At 37.7% G+C, this 14,143-nt stretch overlaps 1 protein-coding gene across 4 annotated transcripts in view; it reads right to left on the bottom strand.

Moving 5' to 3' along the window:
• Positions 1 to 1,793: 1,793 nt before the first annotated feature.
• Positions 1,794 to 14,143, bottom strand: part of SLC1A3 (solute carrier family 1 (glial high affinity glutamate transporter), member 3) — a 57,668-nt gene continuing 45,318 nt past the window's right edge. For 2 of the 4 annotated variants that reach the window (XM_010020299.1, XM_010020301.1), the window contains 5 exons: positions 8,320 to 8,615; positions 6,649 to 6,882; positions 5,224 to 5,418; positions 3,676 to 3,810; positions 1,794 to 2,449 (listed from right to left, as the gene is read on the bottom strand). In XM_010020299.1, coding sequence (XP_010018601.1) covers positions 2,245 to 2,449; positions 3,676 to 3,810; positions 5,224 to 5,418; positions 6,649 to 6,882; positions 8,320 to 8,615 — 1,065 coding nt within the window. In that variant the 3' untranslated portion in view covers positions 1,794 to 2,244. The remainder of the gene's footprint in view (positions 2,450 to 3,675; positions 3,811 to 5,223; positions 5,419 to 6,648; positions 6,883 to 8,319; positions 8,616 to 14,143) is intronic. The other 2 variants (XM_010020302.1, XM_010020300.1) reach the window with 2 other exon arrangements.

The following is a 14,143-nucleotide window of genomic DNA, read 5'->3' as shown; positions in this document are numbered from 1 at the left end:
AGATCACATTCTTTGTGACACAATTCTTTTTTCTCAGCTGATGCCATAGAAAGACAGCCATTTACATTGTCTTTGCAATGTATTTCCAAACAAAATTTCACAAAAAATTAAATTGTTATGTCATAAATTCTACTGTTAATGTTTATACACACATTCTGAATACAGTATCTATATAAAAATATCTCTAATTACATATCAGAAAATGCCTGTCTATATCCTAGATTTGCATTCTGTTAGCAAAAAAAAAAATCCCCCATTTTTGTTCTCTTTCAGTCAGAGATTCATTTAGAGCTTTGTTGGTTTGACTGCTCAATACTTTGTATTAAACCCTGCTCACTTCATTCACTGTAGAGTTCCTGCTCGTATTGTCTGGGTTACTCAATTGGAGAAGATGGGCAGGAGTTTTCAGTCCTTAAAAAAAAACCAGTCTTGCCTGGGAAAAGGTTTGCTTTTCAACCAGCATGCTGACATTTTCACAATAGTTATTTGTACACCGTATTTATATTCTTTTAGTGACAGAGTAACATATTGAAAGGGGTTTTTTGTGGCAACTGGGACATTGCAAGGGAATCCTTGATTTCTGCCATCAGAAGTTTTGGGTAGAGAGCAATAGACAACCATTTTAATTAAAAAATCGCTCAACACTATTGTACCTGTTGATTAATATTTTTTCATCCCCCCAGTTGTAATTGCATTATAAAACTTTCCAGTTTAATGTCTATAATAACACAAAGCAAAAATGAAGAAATACATGATTTATATTTCTAGAAAAGGGCTTCATCAGGGAATAATCTTGAAATGAACAAAAAAAGCCACAAGATTACAAGTGCATTGTTTCCCTTTTTTCATTCTTTCCATATCTATTCCCCTAAAGAAACTTACAATATTAATTACTTTCTAATTAAAAATTTCAACATTTATTATAGTATTTACTATTTCACAATTTATATATTTTTCCTAGTAAAAAAGCACCCATTAATTTTACCTTCTAAGTGTGTTACTTTCTCTTTTTGAGATGCTAGTGAAAAACACACAAGGATTTCAAAATTTCACGTTGAGATAGGGTGCCTTCTTTTCCAGATGAGAAAGTGTAAATCCAGCTAATAGCGCTATAACTTACCAGTGGGGTGACCAAACATTTGGAAGTTTTCTAATCAGAAATCCTCCTGTTGGTCTCAGGGATTCAGATTTAGAATCTAATCCCTTTAGGATTTGAGCATCTCAGCTGTCTGCCTTTTCTGCAGAAGGCTGGCACTGCCTTTTATTCTTCTAAGGGATTTCTAAGTAGATAATGGCATACCCAGAGTGATGATTATTTTTCTTTCCAAACAGAAGATGTCCTGTCCCTCTGTTTGGAGGAAACAGACATTTTCTGTCCCAGATTCAATACAGCCCATGGCCATTCTCCTGCAAGCACACATATAGATTGTTCACCTGGGCTGTGATGTTGAAATTAATTAAGGGGTGAAAGTGAGATCGGAAGTACATATATGCAAACATAAATGTTTGCAAGTCAGTAGGAGCTAACGGATATTTTTTTGTCAAGATCAGCTGAGGCTAATGCAAAAATCTCTGTCTAAATGAAATAACTTCATCAGAAATATTTCAATTCAGCTGATAAAAGTGCTGAAGTTGGGTATTTTTTTTAATTTATATACCTTTTCATCCTCTCAATTATTGTCCTTCTTTTTATTTTCCTGCTAGTATTTGAACAACTAGAGAAAAGAAACCCAAAAACCAGCAGATAAAAAGCGAAAAACAAATCTGTTAACTTACTTAGCTGGATGCAGAAACCAAGTTAGAAGTATTGATTGTGTGTTTATAAATGTTAGGATTTTTACAACTGGTATTTAAAAAAATAAAACCATTTTCAGGCTCTGTTAAGTGTTTTTATGTTCCAGTTCATTAAAAAAAAAAAAAAATAAAAAGGTGCAGATGACTTAGTAACATACACACTGATTTTTGTTTTCATTTAAATGACAATCTCTCTTTTTCTTTTTTTTTTATCCCCAGTTAGCACAGGTCTAGCAGGATCGGTGTTGTTGTCTGTTAACTCTTTTTAAGTGGGAAGCCAACATACACCATGATCACTGCTATTTGGAATATATTTTCATTAATTCTTTCCAGTGCGAGCATAAAGGGAGAAATCAAGGAATAAGTGAACTTGTTGAATTCAAGATATAAATGGCTGGAAAAAGTACGTGTTTTCCACACTTGTAGTGTTGGATTCATGCTTTCTCTACCTTACATCTTGGTTTCACTATCTAACGGTTTCTCACTCTCATTTTCTTGTGAGATCAGTTGGTATGGTTTCTTCATTTCATTCTCCTCTATCACAGAATTACCCATTTCAGCATCCCTGTTCTTCAGCTCATGTCGTGATAAATGTTCAACAATTCCTGCTCCAATGGAATCTCCCAAGACATTGGTAGTGGTGCGAAGGCGATCCCTAAGGGGTGACAGTAAGTTAGCTTTGCTTTCACCACTTGTTCACTGAAGCATGCAGACTAGGTCTTAAAATGACCTTTATGTAGCTACAGATTCATCTATTTTATGTATATTTATTTTACCTTTAATGCCACGATTTCTTTTATGGAAATTAACATATATAATAGCATTTTGAGTCATAAAATGTGTTAATAATCTTCCAACTTCACAGCAAGAAATAGCTGTGTGAGGAGGACAAAAAAAAAAGAGCATATGGAAGATGCTTCTTGGAGGCATATCTGTACTTTGGTGGTTGGGTTTATATCCTCTGAACTTGTAAGCCAATAAGTACCACTTCAGGGTCATTTTTCTTCTGACCATAACTATGGTCAGTAATTTTGGGTAGAAATCTTATGCTGAAATTATTCAAATTAAACTACAACAATTCAGCCCTCTTAGTGACGCCTGCCCAGAAGATGTAGAAAGCAGCTTGACAAGGAGTAACTGGCACTGTTACTCTGTGTCTACCTACATAAGTCTGGGCATGTTGGTTAGCTAATCATCTGAAGACATTAAGTTCTGATAACAACATGGGCAACTTCTTGCAGGGATCACTTGAGAAGACCAAAGGGTAAAAGCCTTTAGAAATGCTAACTCATAGGTGTAGGGTGAAAGAGAGGTTGGAGGAAACCTTCTGCTTTTGATTTGGTTCCTGGACCTAAGTTATTTCCCCATACACTTACAGGTGTCAGTTAGTCTTCTACAGACAGAAGAATGCAAAAACTGAGGGGCAATACATTGTGGTAGCTGGGTAAGAGAGTTACACAACTGTTTTTCATTACCATGGGGTAGACATATGAACCTTCCCTAGATTAGTCAGTAGGGCTGTAATGAACTGGGTTGGATCTGAACCAGCTCTGAGCCTGTTTGATGGAAGGGTTTTCATCTCCATCCTACAGAAAATAGACAACTAAAGCAATTCTTTGCTAATTTACAGTGTGTCTGAAAAACTTTTCTTAGAACCTTAAAGATCCAAGTTTCTAAGTAACCCTTTTCACTAACACCCCCCACCATCTGCTCTAAGAAAATCCCTTAATTGCAAGAAATTGTGATTTTTTTAAACACTTGTTCCAACTGCCTTCCACAGCAAAAAAGGTACATCACCGACTGTAATATTGCCAGAATGTCCCTGGAAATTAGACTTCTAAATATGGTCTGAGACCTTAGTGACTCCATAAAAATACTTACAAGAACCAGTCCACTGCAATGATAAGAGTGATATCATCTGTAGGCAAGCCTACTGATGTAAGCACAATGACCATGGTAACCAGTCCAGCTTGAGGAATGCCTGCAGCTCCAATACTGGCTGCTGTAGCTGTGATGCTGTGGAAAGAGATGGCAAGAACAATTAATCAACTTCCATCATAAACTCCCCTTATCTTCTGGCAAGCATTAAAACCAGATACGAAGCAAGAAGGCATTTGCTCAGTAGTGAATAAGAAGATGAGTCCAGTCCCTTATCTGAACACTGCATAGCGGCAGGGGAGTGTAGATCTTTATCCAAAAATGTTTACACTAAACCTTTATCCAGAATTCTTGAAACATGGGTTTTTTAGGTGTTAAATCCCCAGCTAGATGCTAAGGGCCAGACAAAAACATTGTAGCTACCTGTCCCCACCCACTGAATAAACTCACACCGCAAGCTCAAGCACGTTAAAATAAAAGCTGAGGAGGTAATTTTGTCCTGGCAGATTTAATGCATGAATTTTTATTCTCTGTCCATCTCACTGTATATATACTTCATGCCAGGTGAAGTATATGTCCTCCAGCAGTTGGCGTTCTGCCATCAGAAAACAAACCTGCCAGAAACCCTGAATCATGCAGTCTAGTAACTTGACATAAATATGATTGTTCACACCTAGTTTAGGAAGAATTTGTTTTGTCACATTATTTGGCAGGGAGCAGCTCTAGTACTAATGAATGTGGAAAGATTGCCTCGGAGCATGAAGGCGGAGTTTTGCCTTGTGTTGATGAATTTTGAATTATGCTGGTGGTTTTTATGGAGAGAAGCACTTCTTGAAAACCTTCTACATTCCCAGTTCTCCATATCTGAACTTTCAGTGTTCCTGAGTGATAAATAAGTGTATCTCTGCCCTACAGTGTCCCTCTTTTGCCTTGCCAACACTTCTTTCTTCTGCACATGTACCCATCAACCTTTTCTCTCTATTTGAGTAATATAAGGAAATTAATGCAGATCATTTATCATCCAGTGCTACTTAGTGGGTTGTTTGTGGTTCTATTTCGAACATAAAGGCCTGTGTGCTTGATAATGTACCTATCTTCTCCACCTCTATCAGCTGGTGTAATAAAAGGTGTTACTGTTCCTTATACAGCTTGTTCTACTTGCATCCTGAGACCTTCAGGACTAGGAAAACAGTACTTCTAGCATTAGCATTCTGACACTTTTACATGTTTATGGTGCTTTGTACAGGCACCATAAACTACCTGATCCTGATTTTAAGTCTATAGCTCCCAACAGCTGCATGAGTTCTTGAGAAAGAAAATTTAAAAGTAATTGAAAACTGTTCTGGTTGACTCTACTAAGTGTCATGTTACAGTTTTTTGAAGGTTTACCTAATGGAAAATACGTGCAGAAGATGTAAATCATTACAGTTATTCCGCTACTGTAGCAGTTCTTGGTTTTAGCTCTAGATGCTCTTGTTTAACTCCACATACAACAGCAAGGTGTCATTACTGAACACTTCTATTGAATATAGGTAATAATGGGTTCTGTACCTGATTGTGATAATCTGCCCAAAGTTCAGATCAAAGTTGTTAACCTGTGCAATGAAAATTGCAGCCAAAGCCTCATATAAAGCAGTTCCATCCATATTAATTGTAGCACCAACTGGGAGTACAAATCTTGTAACTCGTTTGTCCACTCCATTTATTTCTTCTAGACACTTGAACGTAACAGGTAGTGTGGCAGAACTAAAACAAAAAGAAAGAAGCTAATATACCATATAAATTCTACAAAGAGGGAATGAAAAGAGTGCCACATGTAACAACAAAAGAGACTGCTCTGTCTGTCTTACTTTTTATGTGATCTGCCAGAATATTTTTCTAAAAATGCAAAGACCTTTAAACACTTCTAATGATGGACATTCTCCCGATGCTCTCAAAGTGGTCAATTACTGTCACTCTCTATGTAGCCCCTAGTCTGAATGTGTCTAATATCAGTAATTTGTCATGAGATTCTACTGCTAGGCAGAAGAATCCTACTTGTCATTTTTTATAACATGGAGTTATTATTGAATTATCCCTAAGCATTGTTTTCCTGAAGTTATATAAGCTGACCTATTGAAGGCTTCAGTAAACAGCATGTTTTATCTTATTTATTTGTTAGTTCCCCTGGAAAGGGCATTTGATGGACAGTTGCATTACTTCATCAGTTGTGGGTTAACACCAGTAGGCAGCGAAGCACCACACAGCCACTAGCTTACATGCCCTTATACCCTGAGAGGGAGGGGCAAAGAGGAAAGGAACACTAAAAATAAGAAGATGCAGGGGTTGAGATGCAGGGGTTGAAATATTTAATAAGTGAAGGATAAATGGAAGAAGAGACAAAAAACCAAAATAGAACAAGTGATGCAAAGGCAATCACTCACAGCCTCCCACAGATGGACCAGTGCCCAGCCAGTTCACGAGTAAAAGATGGCTAGCCTACCTAAAATCACCTCTTTAGCCTTTTGATTGCTGAGCATGATGTATATGCCATGGAATCTGCCTGGTTGTGTGCCCTCTCAATCTATTGCACACCCCTCAATCTATCCACTGAAGGGTAGAATGAGAAACAGAGAAGACCTCAATGCTGCGCAAACACTGTTCAGCAACAGTTAGAACATCAGTATGTGATCGATGTTGTTTTGGTCACATGCCATCACAAATTACATGAAAATCTTAAAACATCAAGGCTAAAATCACAAGGATTCCAGCCATACAGTTGGCATCACCAAACAGACTAATTTCATCTCTGTTCAGGAATCCTTATAGAAAATAGAGTTCAAGCCAGTATAATGAAAACAATTATCTCTATCAGAGAGCAGCAGAACAGAAATAAAGTGCCCAAGTGAAACCTTCAATAACCAATTACAATATGTGTCTGTTTCTCAAATCAGTAATATTATAAAAAACATATGGCCTTAAAATATTGTATTATACCTGGAAGATGTTCCCAAAGCTGTGACTAGTGCCTGGATTAAGCCTCCAATAAATACCCAAGGGTTCTTACGAGTGATCAGGAAGTAAAGAAGAGGTAGGACAATGACAGCATGAATTAGCAAACCGATGATAACTGTTACGGTATACATGGCAAGCTGGCCACCGATCACACCCATATCTTCCATCTCAACAATTTTTCCAGCAATCAAGAAGAGGATTCCAAGTGGAGCATACCTTGAAATAAGAAATAAAATCAGTATTGTACTGAGCAAAGTAGACATTCACTCCGCCATCTATACTTTTTGTGTTTATATGCAAGCATGATCATGGGATTTCACATTTAGGATGTCTCTAGTCATTAAGAAGCATTTCAAAAGTTCTAACTCCTCACAGTTCAACCTGGATTAAACCACAGCAGTGAATGTTTCTGATGGGCTCCACTGGATTCAGGCTCTGATGAGGATTTCAAGATGCATAGCATGCCTATCAGACATGTAGGGAGATTGGGTCCTTTGGAATTCAAGTGTAATTTAAAAGCTAGTTTAGCCACCTCTGTTATAATTCTGTCTGTATGAATGAAGGCTCAACAGATACACTTGTAGACAAGGCCATACACCTAGTATTGTGTACTATTGCCTCACCAGTGCTGTTTCCCATGTGTTGGGAAAACACCTGATGACTTCAAGCTGCTTCTGGCCATACCCGATTTTATACAGTGGGGCACTCGATAAATACATTAGTATGAAACGATCTGTACGACAAATTTTAGCTGCATTGTGGGGCAGCAACAGATGTGGTATGATCTGTTTTTTCCTATGGGTAAGCACAACTATAGATGAAGAATGAGCTAGTACTGAGCATAAAACCCTAATGTAATTCTGCTGCAGCTGGACCTTTGGTACAGCCTTATATCTATAAATGTCCACTTGTCTGTTCACTCTAATTTACCACAGAACAAAATTCATCCAGCATATCTCAATTGCATTTTAAGCCATCAAATCCATGTAACAAATTCACAGAAGTAACAATTGTCTCTAAATAACCTTCTGCTTGATAAATAATGCATCTTTGTCGCTGAAAAGACTTCATACCTAATAAGAGAAAAGGTATTGGTTTTATTTACCTATTGAACACAATAAAGAAAGTAGGAAAACTATGTGTATGTTTAAGCAGTGCAGCTACAATGCAAAGACATATGTATACACTACACAACTGCAGGAACCAGTTATGTTGGAAACTAATGATAACAAGGTCTTGCTGTGTAGAAATAAGATTACAGAAGAGATTTGTCGGTTTCCTTTAGTGAAGTCAGATTAGGTTATAATGAAACTTTGATAGTATACTGGTGTGGTTGCTATCTTTATGAAGACATAGAATGGACCAGTATAAGTTTAGCAAGTTCTGCCTGATTTTTCTTATGTCTAAAGCTAAATACACTGAAAGAATAGATTGTTGACATTATACCGAACAATGTGTCAATGCTTTGTTGTGTGTCAACAAAATTGTTGACATACAGAGTTACAGTCCTTGGGTTCATGTATGAAAAAAAGTTCAGAGGTAGTTGAGATCTTATTGTCTGACTTCCTGCCAGGCTGTTGCTATCCAGTACCTGACTGTGACGAAAAGGTATTGTTAGTAACTTAAAATGAAATTTATCAAAGAGGCACTTACCACATGATTAGAGCTACCAATCTCATGATAGCCTCATTAAGGCTATCAAAGAAGTCTTTTAATGCTTGACCTTGCTCCCTCATGCTTCCAATCACCAGGCCAAAGCTTATTGAGAAAACCACCAAGCCAAGGGCATTCACGCCATTTACAGAACCTGGAACAGGAACTATTTCCTCTTTCAGCTGGGTGAGGGTTTCCATTGCTTCTGACACATTGCTTATTATGGAAGCCACTGTGGAAGTGTCATTGGATGGAATACCTACTTTAAACATTCTCTTTTCATAGTTAGTTTTGAACTGTTGAAACAAAAATAAAAGAAAGATAGGAATTCTGTGAATCATAGCAAACAAAGGAAAAAAATCACACATTAAATTATTAATTACTATTGTAGAACATTCGAGTTATGTGTGTAATATTTGTTAGTAAAATGTACTGTGACAAAAACCTGGCTTTCCTGAAAGCAACAAAAATCTGTGTTAATTTCAAGAGTTAAATCTTCACCTTCAGTCTCCAGAACTCATTTTCTCACAAATATGTCAAAACCAAAGATGCAGATTTGCCATGTTCATGCATTTTGTGACGAAAGTATTGGTTCTTAGTTTGCGATTTTATAAATTGGTATTTTTCCCAACAACGTATTTACATCTGTTAAATAAAGGAGTCTTTTTCGACTAGTGAGAATATTTTATATACTCTGGAATTTACTTACTTTTTCCTCTTTTTGAATTATAAAAAATTAGATTGAAAGTAATTCAAATATAATATACCTCTGTTTTCCTTGCTATGGCAAAGCCATTAGTTTTCTATGATTTACAGTAACAAATCACCACTTTTCTTAACTAGGAAAGGGTTCTACCTTAAATGGTTCTATTATGCAACGGGCAAATCAATTTCAAAATCTCAATATGCTCCTAAACATCTACTTTGAAAAACACTCCTTCACCACTTAATGTTTTTCTAAAGAGAAATGTTCATCCTGAATATTTCTATCTGGGCTCAGAAAGCCCTGCAGCTCTGTCCTGATTAAATTCTGTTAACACAAGGAATATTAAGTATCATTAGTAAAATGTTTCTAATGTATCTCAGGACACTAAATACCCTATTAAAGCAATGGGATGCTGGTGTCAAGGTAATTCAGCAACTTTGGATTTTTATTCCTTTGGGCCTGCCAACAAAAGTCAAATATTAAGTCCAGGAGCTGTAGTATTATTAGTAATATCTGGAGACTGTAGCATGCTGCAGTAGTATTTGAGTGAAATGGAGTACTTACGACCAAAATGAAAAACCTGAATATCAGCAACTATCATCCCTGACCTAATTTTCTGTTATTTTCCACACCTGAATAGTTTTATGTACTCCTTCCATGTATTTGGCATATCTGAAAGCTTTAAGTCTTTCAAACTTTCAACTAAAACTTGCTTACAGAAGTTTTATGGAAAGTTTCTGAATAAGATGTAGCAGAACAAATATCCATTGAGGTTGGATATTCTTGAGTTTTAAATGAAATTTGCTAAAACTTTTCAAGATTTGGGCTGTGGTCAGAGGAGACAGCTGAGCTGTTCTGTCAGCTGGGTGACACAGAAAGGTCCAGTTCCATTCCTTCACCCACTCACACCCAATCTGTGATAATTTCCCCTCTGTACTAGGTCTAAGTTTGACCTCTCAGTGAGCCGATTCTACCTTTTAAATTGCCAGAAAACATACCAACCAAGGAGTAAAGTATATGGGGTGGGGAGTGGGGTGGGGTGGGGTGGTGGGGAATCAGCTCACTAACTGATGAATGCTGGAGAGGGCAAAACACTGAGAATGGAACTACACAGCCAGGGAAGAAGGGACGGGATTGACTCTTCCTGTGAGGCAATAGAGTTATTACAGTGGAAATGGAAATTTTCTAGAAGTTCTTACTAAAGGGTTTTCAATTCAGTCCTGACAGCAATGTTAAAATACTGCCTAACACTGTACATTAGACACTTCTAATTCTTCCAATTTTCATTGCTGTTTTTCAGTAGAAAAAAGACTCAGGTAAAAATTCCATAAGGTGAATATCTGATGGTTGTAGTTATGCTGGACTTGGGGCACACAGATTAGACAAACATAAAAAAGCAAGGACTTTTGAGGACTGGACTTAAGCTTTAAGCCTAATTTCCTACTGAATTTCCTATTGATTTCCTAATTCCCTAGCACATCATAACTGACGTTATCCTAATTCTCCTCTATTACCCTCAGGTCCTTCTCTCATTCCTACCTATTTGACTAGGTCAAAAGAAACACGTGATAGGCTGTTAGTGTTAGATGTGTGCTGCCTGGCTGGTTAGCTGCTGCCTGTTGGAACAGGCCATGAGCTAAGTCAGAGGTGTCCTTCCTTCAGTGGCAGCAAAGCCTTGATTTGTGTGAGAATTGTCCCCCTCATATCAAATTAGGCTGGAAATAGCCTTTGGCTCAAAAGTTATGACAGGAGACTGGAGAACAAGTTGGGCAGCTACAGGGGAGAAAGCACAATCACTGAAGTTTCTTACCTTTAAAAAACCCAGATAGAAATCATTTTAGGTTGTAATAAGCATGTATCTTCTTTTTAGTGCTGATTCTGGAATTCTAACCCAGCAGGAAGATACCTTTAATTCTTTATTTGCTAGTTCTCCTTATAGTATGGATTTTAGGACCTCATTTAGCAAACTCCATTTCAGCTAGCAGATGGGTACACACAGCTGTAGATCTTATCGGTTGACTCACCCCGCTGGTCAGACTTAAGTATTCAGACACTTTGGAATGGAGAGCCACCCTGCAGGATGACCTGGATAGTCTGGAAGAGTGGGGTAACAAGAATCTTACAAAGTTCAGCAAGGACAAGTGTAAGGTCTTACACCTGGATAACCATAGCCCAGAGTGAAGCACAGGCTGGGATCTACCCAGCTGGGGAGCAGCTCTGTGGAAAGGGACCTGGGGGTGCTGGTGAACAGCAAGCTCAGTAAGAGTGATCAGTGTGATGCAGCTGCAAGCAAAGAAAGCCTAAAGGATGCTGGCTTACATCAACAAGGGCATCACCAACAGAGATAAAGAAGTCATCATCCCATTCTACTCACCACTTCTGAGGCCACACCTGGATTACCGTGTTCAGTTTTGGTCCCAAAATCACAAAACAGATGTGGACAGGCTAGAGAGGGTGGAGAGAAGGGCCATAATGATGACCAAAGGACTGGGCAGCCTGTGGTGTGATGGAAGACTGAGATAGCTGGGCTTGTTCAGCACTGGAGAAAGAAAGCTCAGGGAGACCTTACCACCATGTTCCAGTATTTAAAGGGTGGTTAAAAAGAGGATGGAGACTCTTTTTTTACAAAGAGTCACATGGAAAAGTAGAGGGTACAAGATACTCCTGGGGAGATTCTGATAGGACACAAGTGGAAAATTTTCCACAATGAGAACAATCAGCGATTGGAATAACCTCTCCAGGAAAGTGGTGGACTCCGCAGCATTGGACACTTTTAAGATTTAGCTGACAGGGTGCTAGGACATGTAGTCTAGACCACACTTTTACCTAGAAAGGTTGGACTAGATGGTCCTTGCGGTCTCTTCCAACCTAGTGTTCTATGATTTTATGAAATGTTGCTAGGGATAACAGTCTTTCTAGAACCCCTTCTGAATTCAAAATAGGAATCTGAAGAATGGGAGTCAGAGCAACTTTCTATTTCTTCTCTTTCTTCTAGAACAGTCACTTGAGCCAGCCTGTCTTTCATTGTTGCTAAATGAGGTTAAGGATAACTGTGGATGTGTCTGTCTTCTTATGTCCAAAGTAGTCTATCAAAAGTCATGAGAAGTTTCCTGGTGAAGCAAAAGAATTTAAGTAAAGCCAAACATGGGAAATGCAAAGGAGATATCTACTAAGGAAAAAGTGTAGGTTGAACTTTATTCCTGTTAGTGCTTTTTCAGATGACACTAAAGGCTACAGACAAGATTGCTTGACCACCACAAAACAGATTTTCTGTGTGGAATGGTGAAAAAGCCAACATTTTGCAGGAAGTAACAGGATGAAAAACCACCTTTAAGATGACAGCAAATGACAAATGTTTTGAAATAGACGAGGTAATAGCAGAGTTGACTATTGCTGCTCTGCAGAGAAACTGGTGATAAGAGATGATTTTGTGAGCTTTTATGAGATTCCTACTTTGAGTCAGATCTCTATCTTAGTGGGAATCAGACTTCTCGCTGTTTGTGTAGCTCTTTATAATGAATTGTAATCAAGTTAGCCCATTACGAAATAGACAACATAATTACTTTATTGCATAATATAGTGAATTAGTTGTTTACTCTTTTTTATTATTTTGTTTTCATTAGTGGTATGAGAAACCCACAGTCATTTGACTTCAATGTACTGCATGACTTTTTAAGAAGCCACATTATAACATGGCAGTAGCACATTCCAGTGGTTAACTTGCAGACAAGGTAATTGCATGGGTAACTGCTCTAAAAACTCATAATTTACTGTCAGTACTGTGAGATGATGTAATTAGCAGTGTCTGTGCTAAGTTTGTATGAATACGCAGTTTTTAATGAATGATGATTTTAAAAGCAACACGTTTGCATAAATTCAAGCTTAAAAAATGGAAATAAATTAAAATGAGGCATTGATATCCCATTTTCCTAACTATTTTTTTCTTTCCTTTCTATATGGGCACTGTTAAACTGCCTGCAGAAGAGCTGATGACACAGGTTAAAATAAGTCTTATCTAGCCAAAATTATCATGAGGAATAGACAGCATATATTAGTTAGTATTCATGTTTAGGTATGTGATTAACCCTTCTAATCCCCTTGATGAGTTCAGGAAAGAATACTTAATTAAAAATAGCTCAGAAGAAATGCAGCTATCAGATGCAATTTTACTGTTCTTTAAACTTCAGCTGGCATTAAATTCCACAACAGAATCACCCTCCCCAAATTGTTAGACTGATCATGTTTCTCCTGATGTCCCAAGTTCACTTGTGTTTCTTTTGTCTTTTGATATATCTCCAGAGCACAGCACAAAGAACAAGCAATTAAAAAGCACTATCTGCTTAACAAGCAGACTGGTTATGACTGCTTAGCCCCAGGCTAGACAGCATTTTTGAAATTAGCAAAGAAAGAGAAATTAAGACATAATGGCCAGAGCTGAAAGATAAATCCAAAGTTTTCATTAGATATCCATAACTGGGGATGGATATAGTGGTATAGAGACAATTTTTAACAAAATAATCTAGTTTTAGGTAAGTGTGGAATACAGCTCCATTTAATTTCACAGAAGAGCAATTCCACATACAGGAAATTAACTTTTCTTCTCTAAAATTAACTATGCAAAGGAAAGTACAATTTTCCGTGTCTTGGTTTTACTTTGAGGCTAAAACCTGGAAATTATAGCTGGCTCTGTTTGTTAGTGGAGGTGCTTTGGGAAGTGCTTGCTATGGAAAGGGAAAGTAACAGGTTCAAAACTTGCTGTGAGTAGCAACACAGTAATTAGAGGACTTGTCTGCTGGCCATGGTTAGAAAGGAAAACCTTCCAGTGGGTTCCAAAGTAGATCTCTGTCAGGAAAGAAACCTGCCTAAGGATGTTGTAAGACAGAATATGAGCACCTAATATATCAAAAGCTGTGTTTTGAATGCAGACTGCATATGCCAGTGATGGTTTCCACATGTGCGAAACTGTGGATCAGTATTACACCTTTGAGTGTGTATTACTATGAGTAGTCTGTTCTGTGTTTAGGCCAGCAAATACAGTGTTGCAGAACCAAATTAGTGCCAGATGGATCATCCTTCTTCATAAATCTTCTGAGAAACATATGAAAAACCTGATGTAAA

This window comes from Nestor notabilis, unplaced genomic scaffold (genome assembly GCF_000696875.1).
Source record: "Nestor notabilis isolate BGI_N333 unplaced genomic scaffold, ASM69687v1 scaffold1728, whole genome shotgun sequence".
In the NCBI taxonomy this organism is placed as follows: domain Eukaryota; kingdom Metazoa; phylum Chordata; class Aves; order Psittaciformes; family Psittacidae; genus Nestor; species Nestor notabilis.
The sequence above is the reverse complement of the archived record's forward strand: the minus strand, read 5'-3'. Positions and strand labels throughout refer to the sequence as shown.